Source organism: Labrus bergylta, chromosome 2, assembly GCF_963930695.1.
Source record: "Labrus bergylta chromosome 2, fLabBer1.1, whole genome shotgun sequence".
Classification (NCBI taxonomy): domain Eukaryota; kingdom Metazoa; phylum Chordata; class Actinopteri; order Labriformes; family Labridae; genus Labrus; species Labrus bergylta.
The window spans coordinates 23,796,419-23,817,557 of NC_089196.1; the positions used below are offsets into that span (position 1 = coordinate 23,796,419).

Here is a 21,139-nt window from a genome sequence, read left to right on the forward strand (position 1 = left end):
CGCCACCAGAAACAGCTTTTTTTACATATTGCCTCAGCAGAGATTTACAGTGAGCGATACGTATTTTTGACTGGTAAAAGACGGCAGGATGTTATTGCTTGATTTAAAAACCAGTACTTCAGCATGTATGGAGCAAAATATAAAAAAATAAAGAAAAAATAAATCAAAGCGCCCCGAGTTTTAGGTTGTTTGAAAAGTTTCCTGAACAGTAAAAACTATTTGCAAAGCTGCTTAAGGTCAGGTCAAGATCTAATCATTGTGTGTGTTGAATCTATGCAGGGTGTGTTTATTGCTAAAACAACATTTAGCTGGTGTTGTTACAGCATCAGTGTCAGTGATTATAAGAGGATGTTTTATATCTTAATCAACCCAATGTTCATCTGCTACATTTCCCAAGTTTGGAGGGGTGCTGCATGTTTTAGTGGAGGTCAAAACAATTCAATATAGACATTTTGGAGAATAACATCTGCATAAATGTGATAAATAACTTCATAACTATATGAAAGGATATTCCATCACTGTAATTGAACTTGTTAAAACAACAGACTAGCTTGATTTAATTCAAATGGGAAAAAAAAAGAAAAATGCTCACTCAAACCTTCACCACCTCCCTCATGTGATGTTTAATCCAATTCAGTGTGGCCAGAAGTAACCTCACATGCCTCCAGCATGGTCTAGCATCTGTAGAAGCACGCTCTGTGTTGGTATGCATGCTAGTTCCACTTCACTGCACGCCACTCAGATATTTGCAATGCTATTAGTTTACCCAGCATTTTTCAGTACACATCCCTTAGGCTCATACATTAGGTGATGTAGATAAATGATGCACTTTGTAAACATTGATTGCCCAGGGTTATTACTGTATATTGAAGGTGTAAAAGTTATTGGATTATAGTATTGTGAGACATTATTTTAATATGTGATTACAAAACAATCATTGATAACGTCTATGCACTTCATTGTCTGTATTTAAGTAAGTACATTTTATTTGTAAAGCACTTTTCTCAGACGAAGGTCACAAAGTGCTTTACAGCAGCATACAATACGTATAATAAAAACAGAAACAAATGAGTAGTTCATGAATCAACATTGTAAAATCCTGCTATGAACAGGAACAAGAATTGGCAGAGTGAAACATGGCTCACTGGATGGACCTGATTACTCATAGGCTTGTGTAAACAAAAAGGTTTAAACTGCTTTTTGAAAGACTCAACAGAGTCAGAAGAACATAGCGAGATGGGCAGGGATTGTCAAAGGATTGGTGATATGGCCTCAAACGCACAAGTCTTAAATTGTGTCAGTGGGACAGGCAGCAGGTGGAGGGAGTTTGTTCAGGTGGATGTTCTGCTCCACCAGGTTGGACTTTCCTGAGGAGTATTTGAATGCCAATTTATTGTTACCAAAAAAAATATCAGGTCATACTGTATATCTCTTTAAGGTGTAAATCCAATCCACACAGAGCAACATTAGATTACAGAAAAAGGGAGAAACCGGTGCTCACACAATAAAGCTAAAATAAACTGTTCAAGATGAAATCACCAGACACTCTTGCTTTAAGTAGTCTGTTTCTTATTGTAACATTATTATTTTTTTACTCTTCTGGTTCGTTGTTGATATTGGCAGCTGCTAGGAGAGGCAGGAAAGGCAGAGGAGGGTGACTGACATGCAGTGAAAACCCCGCGGCTGGTATTAAACCTGGGTCAATTCAGCTAGAGCTTAACCTTGAGACCCTGTGGTGCATTTTCGATCAGATGATTGAAGGGTGTATTAATAGTTTTTCAGCGTGACTGATAAAATCCTCGGTCGACTTTATTGAACTCAGAAAAGAAATTAATTATAACAATAAAAGGTGACCTACCTACTGTTGTGTATTCTAACCTAACTCATCCACCTAGTAGAACAGGTCAATGCTGATTGGATTACGGTTGCATTGTTCCCTGAAGTAGAGCTTAAGACCTAGATGCACATTTTGCCTAGATGTGTTGTACTTTGTGATGCACTGGATCTAAATTTAAAAAACTGTTCTGAAAAGAGGATCTTGATGTATCACCATCATACCATGAGCAACTGTCTGTCTCGAAGGATTTTTAGATTGTGCTTATGCACATGAAGGCTTTTTATGTCTTTTCTTGTCAGCTAATACAAGCACATTTGCTCGTTTGGGTGTGTCACCAACTCCTCCTTCATGGTATTCATTATCTGACAGTCGGCATATTATTTACCCTAATAGAGACACAGCTTGTATTATCAAACACTCTGACCTTATAAAGCCTGGTATTGTGGTTACTGCACAGAAACTAATTCATAAATAGGATGTGCTCATAGGGTTGACTAAACAATGTTGACTTAACGGAGGGTAATTGATATTTTTTTGTTTGTTTTTCCTTTCCTTCCATTTACTGTTGAGGCTATGGTGTCTGTGTTTGCTAGGATCTTGAAAGGGGATCTACAGTCATCATACTGACTGTCCCTTTTTTCAACTTAGTCCTTCATGTGTTGAATGTATGGCAATCATGAATGTGTTTTCAGTGGTTTCTTTTCCTTTTTAATCAGAAACCATATCAGAATATTCAACATGTTGCCTTTTCTTTTCTTCCTCTGACAGATTGCAGCTTCCTATGGAAGCATCGTTTGTGTCTTTGAGCCTGTTCAACACCCATGTCAAAAAGACACATCTCAAACTGTGAGTAGCTCACCTTTATCTTCCAGTCACAGTGTGGTCATGAGTGTATCATCTGAGGCTTCTCTCTTTTCACGACTTGGTATTTGAATCTGAACAGAATATTGTTCCTTAAAAACTTATCAGAATGTCATCAGAGAAGCTCAAATATTTCAAACACACAGGCACGTTCATGCTGACATATTCTTTATAAGATTTACAGTTATTTTCATGTTTGTTTGTTTGTTTTTTCCCTATTCTTTAGTCGACGCAGAAGCCCTAGGTTATGTGAGTGTCTGTTGTTAGAGAAGTCAGAAAACATTCACAGCGATTGGAAAGATTTTACACATCTGAAACTCTAAATCCCAGTACCTCTTTTATCGCTTAGTTCCCTGGTGTTTCAGCTGCTGTCAGCCAAATCATGTGTGTCTCACATGAGAGCAGCTTCACTTTTGGTTCTTATTATACAGTTGTTACTAATGATATTGGGGACTAACTGACACCATGTGGTTTTTAAATCATAAATGTGTCATTACATGTCTTATTTCTACAGAAGTTGAACTGCCAATGGCAGAAGACTGGTCAATTTGTATTGCAGTCTATGGTACGAAACCTGGCCTGGCATCCCACAGGTACTTTATATTTGGTTATTTTTGTGTTACATTAGGACAGTTGTATATATCAAAGTTATGCTCTAAAGAAAGTGTTTGACTGATACTGCAATTCCATTGTAAAAAAAAAAAAAAAAAAAAAAATCTGTGTTGCAATATACATAATGTCCTAATATTGAGATTATGATGTTTGTATCCAGGCAGCACTCTTTTAACTGGCTCTACAAGCCTCCAGTTGTGGTCTCATGTTGATGGAGTGAAAGATGAAGCTGAAGAAGGAGGCAAGCAGACAGAAATGACCATGAGAGACTCTCAGTCTGCCTGGAGGTGTATCTGGCAGAGCAAGTAAGGACTCAGAAGCACAAAACCTGCACATGATGCTGCCTACGTCTGTGACTTTAAGATGCTTATCTTACTGCTTTTTTTTTTTTTTTTTTTAAGGAAAGTTTGCTTTTAATGGTGATGATGTTCTCCCCGAAATGAACTCTGACTGGTTTTCTTCTTTCATTCACACCACCACTTTGTGGAATGGGCTAGTTGGATAATTCAATAAAATCAGCTTATAAAGAGTTCATTAGGAAAATATTTTGTATATTCCAATACAATCACCCTTTTCCTCATTTATTTAAACTAGTTATATTTGTCGTAAACTTCTTCTAATACTCATTCTATATTTTAAAGCTGTAACCACGTACTCAACGTTGTGTGGTATGTTGACATTAATATACTTTTACTTTCTTTTCTTTGAAGGACGGCCTCTCCGGTCAGTTTAATCAAGTTTTCTCCTGACGGGGAATTCTTTGCTACAGCTGGACAGGTTAGTGGCCTTAACCTGAAGCTGCTCAACCTTTTTGGATTTTAATGCAAACTAGTTTCAGCAATTCATGTTTGCAATGTGAATTTACTTTGACAAAGCCAAACACTGAAAACGTATATGTTTGAAGTAACTCACCAGTACTTCCTGCCATTGGTGTTTTTGTTTAATGCTAGGACAACTAGCTCATTGCTTTAACTTGTATAACCCCACCCTCAGCATGACATCATTTTTATCCCTGTTTATATCTTGTTCAGGATGATTGCCTCGTAAAGGTCTGGTACAGCACCAGTAAGTGGAAGTCAGGAGTTTCCAGACTCTTTAAACCTCCAGATGCCTGTGTTGATGTCCAGGGAGAGATGGCCTTTTCCTTTATCTACCTGGCCCATCCCCGTTCTGTCACTGGCTTCTCCTGGAGGAAAACCAGCAAGTACATGCCACGGTACGGACAGCATCAGGGCAAATGTTTCGCCATCTCCTTTTCTGCAGCTTTATTTTTATGTAACAAGTTCATTTTGACCTGGCACAACTGAGCACAACATAAAGAAAAGCGCATATTTGAAAAACTCTTTCTAAAAACCTGTTCTGATTTGTTTGATTTGTTGTCTATCGGTTTTACAGGGTAGCCTGGTAATATCCAGCTTTTTTCTTATTTTACAGCAGTTGTTTATAAATATGTTTTTTGTGGAGTCTTTTTTTAAAGGAGCTAATTCCAGAGAGACACTGAGCAGTGCTCCACTCTCACATGTTACTGACTCTGTGAGTCTGGCCTGCTTTGTAAAGGCTTGTTGCAGCTAATGTTATGTGATCTGTGATTGTTCTCTGACTGAAATGAAAATGTGACACAGTTCACAGCAGGTTTAGCTTATCAGAAGCTTTTTTTTTTTTTTTTTTTTTTTTTTGGAAATGACAAGGAAGTTATTAATGTTCTGCTACATGTAAGCCTGGCTCACTCTACAGCAGCTTTAAAATCCCACACATAAGGAGAATCTTAACAGATAATCTTCTCCATAATCTCAAGAATGCTCACAATACAAGTCATGAAAATCATGGCACATCACATCCAACAGGATTTTTATTAAGATTATCGTGCCCGGCAGAGAAACGCGTGACCTGACGTAAACAACAGAGGCAGCAGTTACATTTACTATTTTAATGCTTTGTGCAGAGATAAAAAAAACATAAAAAAGTTTGCGGTGAACAAATAGCTGGGGACAACAAGATTGTAACTGTGATATGCATACAGATGTCCAGCACACTGTGCGGGTAGCGTCCTGTCGCTGGTGGTCACTACTGTCCACTTATTACTATCCTCCCTCATCTCTTGCTGCTATTGTAGTCATGCATGACTTTCTGCCAGACCTTTTCCTTTGTAGCAATGGCTGCATTAAGGACAAGATTAGATTACGTTTTTCCTTTATCACCAGTCTCTTTTGTTGATCTTTTTAGGCCATTACTTTTCAGGTTTATCTCCTTTGCTTTTGATTAGTGCTATCATCATCAGAGTATAGGAATCAGCTTTGTCAGATTGAATGCCTTCCAGTGGACTTTGGTTGTAACCTTAATATCTATCTTCCCTTTCTTTCCTCTCTCCTAACAGAGGGGCGGTTTGCAATGTTCTGCTCACCTGCTGTAAGGACAGTGTGTGTCGCCTCTGGGCTGAGACGCTGTTGCCAGGAGACAGCCTCCTGTCTGGTCACAATAACAATCATGCTAGCCAACGCAGTGACTCACACAGATGTGCTGACCCTTCTAGGAAAAATACCTGCAATGGGAAGATGCAAGGACGAACAACACAGGAAGTAAGCTACTCTTCCGTTATTTTTGCTTAAGAGTAATACACTATACTCTAAAACAGAAGGCCTACTGCCTATACTTAAAGTAACATTTCATAGACTTCTAAGACGCTATACAAAATAAATTGAATTAAGACGAGCTGCAGGTTATCACATTCATCAGAGGAAGCGTTTGTTGTAATACTGCTCTACTCATAGAAGACCACATTAGTTTTATGGACCTTAAAGACGTGCAACCAAGAAAAGGCCAGCTAAATAATTAAACAGGAGTAATGCATTCAGGAAGAGTGAAGGATCCCATGTTCTAGTAACCAAATCCCATTTTAAAATCAAAATCGTAAAAAATAAATAATGTATACAGTATGTCATTTTTGGTATGATGTGTGTGGGATATTTGATCAGTTTTTAGATCATTATAAACATGATTATAAGTATCCTCCCTCTTTCCTTTCTATTCAGATATCATTGCTGTAATTAGACAGTGTATCAGACAGATTGAAGAGCTGACTTCTTCTGAGATCAAAGAACTGTTGGCTCAGACCAACACAATTTGTTTTTTTTCAGAATCAAAACCATCCTTTAAAATGCTCTGAATTTCAAACTTTAAAAGCATTATTAAAAATGTATAAAGCTGGCTCACAGTGAGAATATTGTGTACTTACTTTGATAACAAAATGAAAAAGAAAATCACCATGTTATTAAAAGTGGGAAAATAAACTGCACAAATGCTGTGATCTCCAGTTTGTCCCATTTGGCCTGGCTACTGAACTTCCACCACTGCTGATGTAGGGCATCAGTGTGCTGTAGAGACGAGGGACCAAGAGAAGCCAAAGGAGACACAGAAAGGAGATAACAAATCAGAGGCTTAGTCGAGGTTAAAGGGAAAATGAATTGGCTATCAGACATCAGTGCAGAATATTGACCTCTTTTCTGTAATCTGTGCAGCACCTTATACTTTTTATTTTGACTTCTGGTTTTTATCTGCAGCCAGCTTACTATGTAATGGTTTTTATCTCCATGCTTTAAGTTAAATAAAATAAAAATGCTGACTGCCTAGTTAGGCCTGAGACAATCATTATATCCGTTTTAATATGGACGTCTGCAGGTTTATGGGTCTCACTGGCACTGAAAGAGCCCAGGGCACTGTGGATTACAGGGATAGGTATGCAAATTCCTCTACAGTGCCTTGAGGGGAGTCTGTTGGAGTGCATGTGTGGAATTATTCATTAAAAAAACTCAGACCTTGCTGGATGAATCAGGCAGTAATCTGAAGTAACTCAAACTCCTCCTTAGCACCATGGATAGACAGAGAGAATCCTATGTTTGAAACCAAATTTCACATGATGCCTAATCAAAAAAAGCAGCAACATTTCTAGCTAAATATAACACAAAGTTATTTAAGTCATTAGTGATAGGGAAGTGGTTTTAGACCCCTCAAAGGAGACAGTGATACAGGGTTTCTAAAACATCTAATTTTCCTCATGGACATTAAAACTAATGTCCACTAAAATCTAAGAATATGTTCTGGTATGTGCCGGGGCTTAATTAGTTCATGCATACACAATCTGTGACCACTATCTAACAAAGGTTTTCTTTGTGGGTTTTAGGAACTGCAGTTTTACAGAATCATTTTGTAACTCATTCTTCACCAGAGAAGCTCCAATAAAATAGTCCAATTCAAACCCATGATTCTGTCCAATAATCTGCATGAACCTAATGATGCTCTCGCTTTTATATTCTTAGCTTTCATTCATTTGAGACTGCTGTTACAGCTACAGAAAAGTACCTTGTAGTCGGCATTCAAAGAAGCTTAAGCTTAACCTGCAGGTTTTAGCACATTACTGCAAAACAAAAACAAAAAACACACGACTTATGTAATTAAGATTTAATTTCCCTTCCCTTTAAACACCTTTCTTGCTCCGCTGCTTGTTTCTCTCCGTCTCCTTTAAAGACAAATTGAGCAGTTAACTTAAATGTCTTTTAAACGTCAATACCATTAAATAAAACTTCCATCCTGAAGAGAAATGTCTGTTCATTAAAACAGAGTATCTCAGCGTTGGCTTGGAGGAGAGAAGTGAAGCACAAGTGGATTTATTCACATCAGCCTCAAAAAGCAGGTTTAACCTGCAGCGCTGTGTCAACCTGAAAGGGATAACAGAGATCTATGGTGTTACTCCTGCTGCCCTATCCTATAAAACACTTGTTGCTTTTTAGGATATGTAAAAAGTTCCTATTCTTCGTGAATTACAAACAATATACAGTAATTGTGAGCTATGGATAGCAAACATCGAAAAATAAAGCAGTTTACATTCATAAAATATGGACCTCAATTCAATTCAATTAAATTCAAAAAACTTTATTTGTCCCCGGGGGGCAATTCAAAGGCACACAGAGCAGTAAATTAACGACAGTGCAAGTAAACAAAACATTTTAACATATTTTTATATATTAACAAATGTAAAAACCTCAATAAGTTACAACACATTAGAGGTGTTAGGTAATTATCTAACTTGAATAATGAATGATTTCCTCCCAGTTGAATTTCCAGGACTCACTGCAAGCGTCCTTGTTTCGGGATGTGCCTGTGCCCTCCCTGACTGGCTGCCTGCCTCATCAGAGCCGACACTACAAGCACAAGAGAGTCAGCAGCCATATGCCCCATGCCAACGCTCTCTGCCACTTCCACATTGCTGCCAGCATCAACCCTGCCACTGGTGCGACTCTTGTTGATCCTTGTTACCAGTATTGTATGAGCTTCGAATAAACTATCAATATTTTTGCACATAAAAAAACAGGTACAGGATAAGTGCTTAAAGTAGCCATCATTTAAATCACAAATTATTTATTCACAGGCTATGGCAACCTAAAGCCTGGCTCACACTGTAGGATATTACGAGCTCCGAGCTCCGATTCTTCCTTCCCGACAATCGCAGGGTCGCTCCTGACTCAAGGCTGCTCGGACCCGATTATCTGCTCAGATTATCTTGTAGTGTGAGCGTTGCAAAGATCCAACCTTAAAGTCAGGGACACTCCAAATCATTTCAAACATGTTTAATATTTAGAATTTAAAATCTCGACTTTACGTCATGAAAGGGTCCGGCAGAAGTTGTGTGTGACTACAATATAATCACGAGAGACAAGGGAGGACTGTAGTCATGGCGACCAGCGGCAGGACGCAACCCGGCGTTTTTTTTTGTTTTTTTTTACTTTTCCGTACAGATCATCAGTGCAGCACTTTTCTGAAACTTGTATCCATATATCTACAATTGTATCAATTTTTCTATATCCTACAACAAGTTCCACTTCCTTCTCTTTCACCGACCGTCGTCCTTTGTTTTTTTTTCAAATGAAACTTTGTTAACAATTGTCAATGCTCAGTCCCGATTTCACTCGTACAGTGTGAGCTCTCTGGTAAACGATTCAGTCGTACAGTGTGAGCTGACATGCCACCTCGACGTTTATACAATCGGGGAAAAATCGCGAAGTGTGAGCCGGGTTTAATAGGTAATTTGCTTCACCTCTGCATTCTAACAAAATGAACAAAATGTTGTAAATCGTAATACATTGCCTGAGGATGTTTATTTAACATCTAACTGAGTGTTGGTGCTCAGTGAGGCTGTCCAGAGTAATTGTAGGGCATTTTTTATTTTGTTCCTGTAAGTGTTTTTTGACCTAAATCAGGGCAAAATGTTGTGGATTCTTTGAGGCTTCAGGCTGAGAAGCCTTGGAGGACATTATTTGCATACATGAATTATGTTTTGGATAACTTCAAAACATTGTCTGAATCATGAAAGTTACATCGCTACAGCTGCTGTCTTTTGCCCTGCATGCCCCTTACATGAAATAATGTTGTTTGTCTTTGCTCATTTTTTTCCAAACACTGCATGGTCTTTGTCACAGACATTCCTCTGCTGCCCTCAATCTCCTCTCTGAGTGGTGTCGATGACGAGGAAGCTGGAGGTCCTTTCACTGTCCACTGGCTCAACAACAAAGAGCTTCATTTCACATTAGCTATGGAAGTCTTCCTGCAGCAAGTCCGAGGCAGCATGGAGCAACAGAGCGAAGGCTCCAATGAAGGTGCAGAAATATTTTGTGATCACACATGAACACTTTAATTAAAGGGGCATATGAAGCTGGAATTTCACAGCTAAAAACTTGAATGTGACTTTCCTAAACCACAAGTCAACATTTGTACATATTGCACTGTGTTAATCCTTTCTTTCTGTTTTTCATTTACATCTTGGCACTGTGTTTTCCTTTCTCCTCCAGAACCTGAAGATGAAGATAACTTTGATGAAGAAGATCATGGTAGCAGGCCAGATGACGACCAGGGACCAGATGCCATGGAGCTTCCTCTGGCGGCGGTGAAGCACCAGGTGGACGTGCTGTTGGAGGAGTGGAATAAAGGGGCAGACATGTTGTTCAGCATCCATCCCATGGACGGCTCCTTGTTAGTCTGGCATGTGGACTGGTTGGATGAATACCAGCCAGGCATGTTCAGACAAACTCAGGTATGTTCAATATTTATCGGTATGTGTTTTTTGTTTATACAAAACGGTGGAAGTTGATGATGAGTTTTGTAATCTCCTATAAACCCTTTGTTTTTTGTTTTTCCTTTTTTTTTTGTTCCCAAAGTGTTGATGAAAATAAATACACCCAAGCAGAAGTTTTATGAAGGAAAACTGCATAAAAGCAAATACTTTTTTTTTTTTTTTTTTTTAAAGAACAACACATATTTATTCTCAACTATTATTTAGGACATGATATAATAACAATTTATTACAGGTCATTCAAACAGCCTATTCTGTTCCGACAAGGCATGTTGAATATGCCAGATATTATTCAGGATTAAGGAGCACTCATTGGACCTGTTAACTGCACATTTTGAATAAGAGTCTCACTTTGGGCTTTTTACAGCTGTTTACATCACACAGCACCTTGTTTGTTAGAAAACACACCAGCCTACAGTTTGCAAGGCTGAAGTAGAGGTCCAGAGGCACAACACCAAAGCCTACATTTCTGCTCTGAAGAATATACACGCATGCCTTCAAATGATTATGTTCAAACACACCGCCTATGATAGCAACACGTTTTTAGATGGGGAAAAATATTGAGTTAGAGTGAACCAACGTTGAAAACATGTTACTTGAAAGAAAGAGGCTGTCTTCACATGGTCTTTCTTTGACTTGCATCATAACTCTTATTGGTGTTTCTTTTTCACAGCTTTTGAACATTCACACCATTTGAACAGTCATATGAGTTAATGATTTATTCTGATAAGCTATGTAAACTGCTTACTACAAACTAGGAATAATAGGTTTTACAGGTTAAATCCAAAAACATATTTTTTGTGAATTCAATCTTTGTCACCATAAACTAAAAAAAACTTGGTTAGTAACTTGTCTGTTTTCACAGCTTTAAGAACTGCTTTTCAGGGAAAAATAATTGTCTCATCTCACAGGTTGTGAATCAGCTTAGAAACTGTAATGGTCTACCTCCCTTTCTAATGGTTTCTTAGCCAGCCGTTCACACTATTTTATTCGTGCCACTTTAGAATCAAATTCAAAGCCCCTTTGATGAATTTCTATTAGAACTGAAATAAAAAAAGAACCCTTCAACTTGGCAGTTAATCAATTAAACATTGCAGCTTAAAGAATCCCCAGTTTAATTGACATTCACAGTGATACTACCTTCCTGTTTTAATTAGGGAAAAAATTGACGGGATCCGGGTGTTATTAAGATCAGGTTGAATTCCTGAGTATTATTATTTTTTTAGCTTAAAAAGAAGAAGTCCTCACTGTCAAAGTGTCCCCTTTCTTTTCAGAAAATCCTTGGTCACGCCTGTTCCTGATAGCCATATAGATGAATGTCAGCCATTTCTTTTGAGAAACATTTAGTAAAATTAGATTAAGAATCTTCTGTGTCAAATCTGTATTAAGAGCTAATATAGATTTCATTGCTATAATGTCTCCCTTTCTCTCTTAGGTGTCGTTTGTGTCCCGTATCCCTGTAGCGTTCCCTACAGGAGATGCAATCTCCCTCAGCCACAGTGTGGTCATGTATGCCTGCAACAAGAATGTGGATCTGGCAATCCAACATGGCAGACAGAGACCGCCTGGGAGCACATTGCCTCAAGCCAAATCTGCTCTAATAAGCTACGGAGGGCAAGGAAAAGCTGCACCCGGCAGTAGTCTGCGTCTGAGCATTTTTACCCCCAACGTCCTTATGATCTCCAAACATGCCGATGGCTCCCTGAACCAGTGGGCCGTTAGCTTTGCAGAGGATTCTGCTTTCTCCACTGTGCTCAGCGTCTCGCACAAGTCACGGTACTGTGGTCACCGCTTCCACCTCAATGACCTGGCCTGTCACTCAGTGCTCCCTCTCCTCCTCACCACCTCACACCACAACGCCTTGAAGACACCCGATGTAGACAGCATCCTGGCTGCTCCAGAGGCCTGCCCTTCTGGTTTCCCTCATTCAACATCTTTACCCCATCAGTCAAGGTCCAGCAGAGGGTCCCTGGGTGTTGTATCCCAGGATCCCAATGCCATCTACAGTGAGCTGATTTTATGGAGAGTGGACCCTGTGGGCCCACTGTCTTTGTCCGGTGGGGTTTCTGAACTAGCTCGGATTAATTCTCTCCACGCATCAGCCTTTGCTAATGTAGCCTGGCTGCCCACTCTCATTCCAAGCAGCTGTTTAGGTGAGTAGATGTTTTCGGTGATTACTGATACCTTTTATGCTCTGTTGCCATAACAACCACACATCTTAGTTTGTCCTTACTTAATATGAATAAACTGCAGTTATCTTTTTTTGAATAAAGACCGAATGAGATTAGATAAGAGCTCTTTTGAAAATAGTTTATTTCATCTGAGATTTAAAGTATCCAAAATATACTTGCTTAAATTGTTGTTTCCAGATTGAAAATGTGAACATAGTTTATATGATTTGTAAATAAATAAATAATCCGCCACTCACTGAAAATGACTTTACTGTGACTTTATTGTGAGTGAACAAAGTCATTTGTCTGTAGCTTCCTGGGGTTTGCCTTTCATAATCAAATGGGCATACACAAGTGTGTTAAATACATATGATGATGTAACCGATCATCCCATGTGAAAGGCAATTCATTTACGATATAATAGTCACAGTAAAGTCATCTTCAGTGTGCAGCCTATTATTCATTTTCTTTTTCTGTGTTCCTGCAACCATCTGGCACCTGAAACATTGGTTTGCCGTGCCTGGGGAATACTGTTGATAGTTTATGTGGTTTGACTTTGAAAGGATTATTTGATATGTATTCCATATGTTTGTTTTTTTTTAACAAGCAGCTTTGCAAACACAATTGTTTCTTCTCTCTTTAGGTGCGTACTGTAACTCTCCCAGCGCATGCTTTGTGGCAAGTGACGGCCACTCACTCAGGCTGTATCAGGCTGTTATTGAAGCAAAGAAACTCCTGAGTGAGCTTTCCAACCCGGAGATATCAGTAAGTCATCAAACAGGACGCTCAAACTGCACCAAACCCTGCAGAGTACAGTCAGCATGGCAAATGTATTTTACTGACACACCAATAACAACACATCAGGCTTTTCCCGGGGCCCTTGCAGAATCATTGAGATAATAAGGTGTCATTTGCAGCCTTGCCAAGTGATTACTGTCCTCTCTGGTTGACTTGTTAAATGACACATGAGCACAATAAGAGAGTGTGTGAGAAATAAAAGAATTGGCAGTTTTTCATCTGACCCAATCTATCAGATGTGAACTCAGTGAAAATTGAAATAATATCTAGTTATTATTATCGTATTATTTTATAGAGATTATTTCAACTGACAATAATAGAATATTCTTCCTTGCATTGCATTGACATTAATAATCATACCTTTATTTTTCAACTTTCTGAAATAGATTTGACGCATCTACCAATGTATTTGTTTTGACTTTATAACAGTGTAATGGAATGGTTCTCAAGTAATTTGAAAATAATGCTGTTTTTTTTCCTCTTAGAAATATGTTGGGGAGGTCTTCAACATCATCAGTCAGCAATCTACAGCTAAACCTGGGTGTATAATAGAGCTTGATGCCATCACTGGATTTGTAAGTATCTGTAAAGAACAGTATTGAATTTAAGGTTTCCTATGATCACTCCCTCTCTCTCTGATAATGGTCTCTGTCATAGACACTGTAAATGTTATAAATTAACATAAACTTCTCCCTTGAAATAATGGATCAAATCACTGTAACGCTGTGCTATGTTGGAGTTTAAGAGCATTTGTGTTATGAAACATTTTGCGGTAGAGCCTTGGTGAAATGTCAACCATGATAAAACAAAGACGGGTGCAGAGCAAACCTTCTCTCATTCCCTAAGGCTGTTATATTTTTTTCACGCATGCACGTGTGTGTGTGTGCACGCTCGTGTTCACATCATTTATATCAGTTTGTCTGTGTGTTGGCCCCGCAGCAGATGAAGCATGTTGTTAAGTGTCTGCAGCTGATGTAGTTTGATAAAAGCTGCTGTTATTCTCTGCAGCAGGGGAAGGAGACCCAGCTCCTGCATGTTTTTGAAGAGGATCTGATCCTCGGCAGTGAGAGAACAGAAAGCAAATGGGAAACTCCTGATCTTCCTAATACTGGTATTGACTAAATACTTTCATCTAACACAGTGCTTTAACATTTGCACCACCTCCATATATTGATTGGCACACTGTTTATTAATATTCTGTGTGTGTGTGTGTGTGTGTGTGTTTTCCCCTGCAGGCTCTTGTGAGCCAGCCTTCTCAGCACGTTTTTTCCTTGTGGTGGTTGAATTGACCCCGACAGGCCGCTCACTCCTCCACATGTGGCATCTCTATATTGCTGCTCTCCCCGTCACCATGGGTGGGTATTTTTAACAAAGACGTCACTGTATGAAAAGATTGATTCACGGCCACAATCAATACAGAAAAAGGAACTTATTAAGATACCAGCTAATAAATTATGTTATAGAAAAAAATATTGTTTTTGTGCCCTTGGAGCTTATCAAACACTGTTCAGAAAATATTCTGCTAACTGAATTCCCTAGCATGGTAGTTCAACCAGTGAAGAAATATGTGTATAGAGTCTTTCAAGCTTTTATTAACATTTTCTCTTCCTTTTGTGTCCCCACAGATGAGACCTCGTCAGCGACTAATGCCACGCCGGCTTCTCCTTTGAACAGCTCCAGGTTTAGCTATGACATGTTCACTTCCCCAGTAGCTCAGAAAAGTAAACCCTGCACTTCCAATCTGCAGAGCGCCTGCCGCCTTAGCCTCACAACTCACAAGCTGTACAGCAAAGAGATGGCTCTGCCTGAGGGAGTGGAAGCCATCAGAGTTACACCCTCAGCAGGTGAGGGACTACGAGGACACGAATGAGGGCCAACATCACAGCTTGAGGGACAAGTACATAGTCCCTAAGGAAAGAAAAATAGGCATTCCATGTACAATAAAAGGAGAATCATGATGGCAGCAGTAGTAGCAACAAAACAACTGTAGTCCTAATTACAGCAAAATGATGACTTTAAAAAATTGTGATAACAGAATTAAAACGGCATCCACAGTGCAAGATCATCAGTCTCATCGAAAGAAATATAAAGACACTGAGAAACCGACGACATATGTATTAACTGGGGTATAGAGTAAATGATGTTGCTGTGGAAACTTAAGAAATGGCACTTCTGTCAGTAAATGATTGACAACATTGATTGAAAATGTTTCTGGAAAATGTTGATATTTCTTTATTGACTGAGAAGAAGGTTTTTTTTCCATTTATTGGAATTATTGACAAAGAAAATAATTATTTCATCCCCTTTGCTACTAAAATGATTAATGGTTATAAAAAGTGTTGGATTTTAGTTTGTCAATATATCAGGACTATATCAACTCCTATTTTCACTATCTTTTGCAGAAAATGCTTTTTCTCTTCAGTCTTAAATGAATTTGGCTGGTTGCCTGCTGTGATACACCTATTCTGCATATTTATAAAAAATAAACTCTTTAAGATTGACAATAATGTTCAAATGAATTCAAAGAACTTTACAAAAATAAAGCCTTAAAAGCCTGATTGTGTTTTGTCATCTCTCTTCTAGGTCACCTGAGCGCGTCATGTTCTCTGCCAGCCGGCCGTGTGCCTTACCTCCTTGCTACTTCCTGTTCTGATGGAACTGTCCGCTTCTGGCGATGTAATGTCAGTTCACCGAAGCCTTCTGGTGTAAAGGACTTGGTGTACCAGTGGGAGGAGTGGCCTCTTCTGGTGGAAGAGGGGCTTCCTAACAGCAGCGCAGTGAGCGTGCACGGTCGCCCCGTGGAGGTTAGCTGCTGCCACACGGGACAGATTGCAGTTGCTTACAGGCAGACTCCAAACACCCCTCTGAGCTCAACACCTTATCTGAACTCTCACGCACTGTTGACTTCTCCTCCCTCTCTATCCTCCACCCCTTATTTACATTACAACAACAACACCCACCTGACCCCAACCCTGACTGTACAACGCAGCCCTAACCTCACTCCATGTCCCAACCCAGCAAAAGCGAGAGAACCATCGTTCCACATCACCATCTTTCAGTGCGAGTCTACAGCAGGCTCACAGTGGATTTTGGATCAGACCTTAGTCCTGGACAGCACAGATGGAATGAGTAGCAGCATAAGTAACACAGACTTCTCTAATGAGAACTGTCCTGGCTCTAGTAATAAGAGCCTGGTTCATTTGGACTGGGTCTCACAGGAAAATGGCTCACATGTTCTCACTGTTGGTATTGGGACGAAGATTTATATGTACGGTCGTCTCTCTGGGAAACCTCCAGAACTGGGCCTGTCATCTGACGCCAGTAGAGACCAGCGCTCATCCCGCTTGGTTCTGCTGCGGTCAGTCGATCTGGTCTCCTCTGTTGAAGGCTCTTTACCTATTCCAGTCTCCCTCTCCTGGGTCCGAGATGGCATCTTGGTTGTTGGCATGGACTGTGAGATGCACGTCTACTCACAGTGGCAACCCCCAACACCGCCAAAACCCAACACCACAACCGGCCAAGACACAGACATCAGCAGCAGCGTGTCCTCCATAATCTCAGCAGTCAGACAGAGCCAGGAAGATGCCTTCAGTAACGGGGCCCCCATGTCTCTGCTTGCCCCTCCCAAAAAGGCCCTGACCAGATCGATGATGAGCCTGGCTCAGAAACTCAGCGGGAAGAGAACAGCTTACGACCTGCCGGTAGAGATGGAAGACTCGGGGCTTTTCGAAGCGGCTCACCAGCTCTTTCCCACGCTGCCTCAGTACCATCCTGTACAGTTACTTGAGCTCATGGATCTAGGGAAGGTAAATAAATTCACCTGTTTAACTTTGTAACTTGTATTCTCCTGTTGATATGACAGCCAGTTATGTCACTTGATATAATTTGATGTTTAAAGTTGAAGTGAAAAAAAACGAAGAAGCATTTTCAAGGGAATAAAACTGGAATAAAACCATCACTCCTGTCTCATATCTTCAGGTTTATCGTGCCAAGGCCATCCTGTCCCATCTGGTGAAATGCATTGCTGGGGAAATTGTGACACTTAAAGACAGTACCGCCAACCCAGAGAAAAGGGTGCGCTCTCGAACTATCAGTGCCGGAGGCAGTACAGCCAGGGACCGCAAGATGTTCAACAAAGCAGGGAACTCTACCCCTGACTACACGGAGATCAGCTCCATCCCTCCTCTGCCTCTGTACTCTCTCCTGGCTGCTGATGAGGACACATTAAAAAAACCTGGTGGGTATACAGCACAAGAAATGGCTTTAGAATAGCATTGTACAGTCACCTATAAATAATAGTAAATGTTTTTTCTGTATGTACGGTAGGTCAAATATGGTAAGTTTCCTTCAGGAACATGTTCAAACATAACACTTTAAATTAATATACTCTTCACTGGGGATGCAAAGGCACCACCTTGGGTGTTTTATTTATTTTTTCAATTGTTTTTTAATCCAATGTTTTGAAGGTTTTTCAGCTGCTGATGCGGGATATTTCTCTGCAAGTAGTAACAGGCCTAAATGGGAAGCCTGCAGTAGAAATCACATAACTTTTAAAGTCAATAAGCTCTTGTGGCTTTTTAAAATTCAGTTTATGTCATGGTTACATCTTAAGTTTGACGTTTAGACAAAACTTAAATGTCTTCTTTTTGTTTGCAAAAGGAAAAAATGTGTCTTTGACTTGTAAATATTTGCAATTGAAGTTTTAAACCATTAAATACACTTACTAAACACAATAAATTACTAATTAAAACAGACACAATAACACTGCTTTAATATAGAGCACCAAGATCTAAAGGGAAGGGGCTGTGAATAATGTAAAGTGCTTTGTACAATATGATATTTATGGGCAACTATGATGATGTGTTGCTGTGAGATGTTGGACCATACTGACCTTAACAGACTCTTCTTGTGGATACCACATTACTAAATCTATCTTAACTTGAGATAAATATTTATTTAATCACCTTTTAATTCCATTTTCAATCAATTTTTATTTCCATTCATCTTGTTCTCTTGGGTTCTCTGTGGATACAAAGTGAGAATGAAAGCAGAATTACAAATACAGTGAAAGTATTTCCTCTCTTCTGCATTTTAATTAAATCTGCTGTCTTCCCAGCAGGGCATGACTTTTCTCCCCTACTCTTATGAAATGCGTGTCTTGTGTAATTTAGCTTGGTCTTTTGCTCTTCTTCAGATAAAGTGGGCAGTGTCAGTGGAGATAGTGGGCATGGTTCCAGTCACACCGATGCTTACGATGAGCTCTTTCAAACTCCCAGCATGGCGGACCTGGACCCTCTGGATAATGATCAGGAGGAAGCAGGAAACAAGGTCCGTTTTTGTTTTTTGGCTTGGGATAAAAGGAAATCCTCAGAATTAGAGTGGACTGAAACATTTAGTCTCTTTTTGATTTTTCATTTCTTGACCAGACTTGCATAAAAGTGCATTTCAAAATGTGTTTTCATATATGGGTGCCATTAAAATAGACTATTCAAAGCTAAGGATGACCCCATTTCATGCAATAAAATCTAGACTTGTGTTGGCAAAGTCTCAAAATGTGATATTATGCGTTTCGTTGTGTTTGAGACCAGCTTCTGTGTTATGTCCTGTCTAAGGAGAGAAACTTAACACTTACTTAAACAGACTTTCCTCTTTACTGTGTCTTCTCTGTAGGTTATTGACCTGTCCCAGTACAGTCCAACATACTTTGGTCCAGAACATGCACAGGTTTTGTCCAGTCACCTCCTTCATTCCAGTTTGCCAGGCTTAACCAGCTTGGAGCAGATGTCTCTGATGGCGTTGGCTGACACTATCGCCACCACAAGCACTGACTTCAAGGACAGCCAAGGCACCAGCAAAGGTAAAGATGGGAAATCACAACAAATAATAAAGGTATTCAAATTGATAGAAATGCAGAATATATTTGCCTTTGTTATTTGTCCTGAAATGGAGCTGTTTATTCATTTACCAGGTGGAGAGACACTGGATGAGTGTGGTCTGAAGTTTTTGCTGGCCGTCAGACTCCATACCTTTCTCTCTACCTCCCTGCCTCCAGCTCACAGAGTGCAGCTTCTACGACAAGGTACAGCGGGGACGTATTCAAAGTGTCTTGTAACTGTTGCATACAAGCAGGGAATACTGTGACACTGAAGAGGGCTACTGTCATTTTTTTCTTGTCCAACATGACCAAAATTCACAGAAAGACTTGTGTTTCGAAAGTGATGGCACAGGGAGACATTTTTTCTACCTTTAAAATAAACTGCACAACTGCTTTCTCGCTGTGTCAGAAGCTTTTCAGTCCCCTCTGTAAGACACAGCTAGCATGTCAGCATAGGTATCAGAGCGGTCAATGTGAAGTCTCCCACAGCTTAAGAGATGCTGTTCTCAGTTATACATATTGAACAGTAAGAGTCATAAGCAGATAAAGCAAAGGCCATTAAACATACTTTACTATTACAGTAAAGTTTCCTTTGAGAAAGGCATGTAATCTTTACCTGGTGCCTTAAAAACCCTGACCAGCACTACAACACAACCTCAGTACTTATTATGTCATTAAATGCCTATTAGAAATCCCTGTATTCTGTCAGTATTCTCCCAGTGATACAATGAGATTTTGATGATTGAAGACCATCATGTTCTGCTCTCTACAGGCCTGTCAACGTGTCATTATGCCTGGGCCTTTCACTCTGAAGCCGAGGAGGAGCTGCTGAACATGCTGCCTGCTTTACAGAAAGGAGAGCCCACCTGGCCAGAGCTGCGCTCCATGGGTGTGGGCTGGTGGCTACGCAGCACCAACAAGCTACGCAGGTGTATTGAGAAGGTGAGGAGACAATTAGCTATAATAATAGATTCTCTGCTCATGATCTGCAAATAGTCTAATTTTGAAGTGAGTAGTAAATCAGTGCAAAAGAGGAGGTGCATCTGAAAAGAAAAGCCAATACCTCTGTGGAGAGTTGTTCAAGATTCAGTTTGTATTCATGTTAGATATAGTAGTCTTGTTTTTTTATCATCAAATGCAAATTTTGAGATTGTTTGGGGACTTAATGTTATACAGTGAAGGGCTTTCATACGTTCCTGAAACAGCAGTTCAAAGTCAATCGACAAAAAAATGGAAACAAGCGGCTGTAACAAGATGAGTTGCTGCTTTTTGGGGGGTTATTTGGATTAAATGAAAATCTTTGTGTTTTTGTGTAAATCAAGGTCTGACACAAAACATAGACTGCACACATTTCAGCTGAATTGCAAACTTTAAACTAATCACATTAAAGATGCTATAGTTACATGAAAAAAATCTACACACAAAGGCTCTGAAGGTTTGCCATTAGTGTATTAACCCTGTGTACAGTACTTCAAATCCATTGCTTCATTTATGAAATGAAGTGCTGTCAGCTAGGTCAAATATGCTTGGATAGTTATAGATTCAGCACTATAACTGAGTTAAGACTGCTACCTGAAATGACCCCCGATGCTACAACAGAATAGGCTTGAGCTTTTGCTTTTATTTTTCAGGTTGCCAGGGCTTCATTACTGAAGAACAACGATCCTCTGGATGCAGCTATTTTTTACCTCGCTATGAAAAAGAAGGCGGTGGTCTGGGGATTGTACAGGTAGAAAGAGCTGAGTGACTGAGACTTGTAAATGATGCTCTCACATTCACACAGTCATCACCTCTGATAAACAAGATGAATTCTGTCAGACTACAAAAGACCTGTGACACCAGAATTGTTGTTGTTGTTGAATTCA

The 21,139-nt window shown here is 39.7% G+C and overlaps 1 protein-coding gene across 4 annotated transcripts in view; it reads left to right on the forward strand.

The window, feature by feature from the left end:
- The window catches only part of LOC109981583 (dmX-like protein 1), a 54,807-nt gene that overhangs the window by 4,604 nt on the left and 29,064 nt on the right, over positions 1–21,139 (forward strand). For all 4 annotated transcript variants that reach the window (XM_065949601.1, XM_020630428.3, XM_065949614.1 and 1 more), the window contains exons 4-25: positions 2,606–2,683; positions 3,213–3,291; positions 3,471–3,615; positions 4,021–4,087; positions 4,342–4,526; positions 5,685–5,886; positions 8,417–8,594; positions 9,781–9,957; positions 10,150–10,391; positions 11,866–12,583; positions 13,245–13,366; positions 13,885–13,974; positions 14,408–14,510; positions 14,635–14,754; positions 15,025–15,243; positions 15,983–17,205; positions 17,378–17,636; positions 18,594–18,727; positions 19,070–19,256; positions 19,368–19,478; positions 20,047–20,216; positions 20,906–21,003. In XM_065949601.1, the coding sequence (XP_065805673.1) occupies positions 2,606–2,683; positions 3,213–3,291; positions 3,471–3,615; positions 4,021–4,087; positions 4,342–4,526; positions 5,685–5,886; positions 8,417–8,594; positions 9,781–9,957; positions 10,150–10,391; positions 11,866–12,583; positions 13,245–13,366; positions 13,885–13,974; positions 14,408–14,510; positions 14,635–14,754; positions 15,025–15,243; positions 15,983–17,205; positions 17,378–17,636; positions 18,594–18,727; positions 19,070–19,256; positions 19,368–19,478; positions 20,047–20,216; positions 20,906–21,003 (4,907 nt within the window). The remainder of the gene's footprint in view (positions 1–2,605; positions 2,684–3,212; positions 3,292–3,470; positions 3,616–4,020; positions 4,088–4,341; positions 4,527–5,684; positions 5,887–8,416; positions 8,595–9,780; positions 9,958–10,149; positions 10,392–11,865; positions 12,584–13,244; positions 13,367–13,884; positions 13,975–14,407; positions 14,511–14,634; positions 14,755–15,024; positions 15,244–15,982; positions 17,206–17,377; positions 17,637–18,593; positions 18,728–19,069; positions 19,257–19,367; positions 19,479–20,046; positions 20,217–20,905; positions 21,004–21,139) is intronic.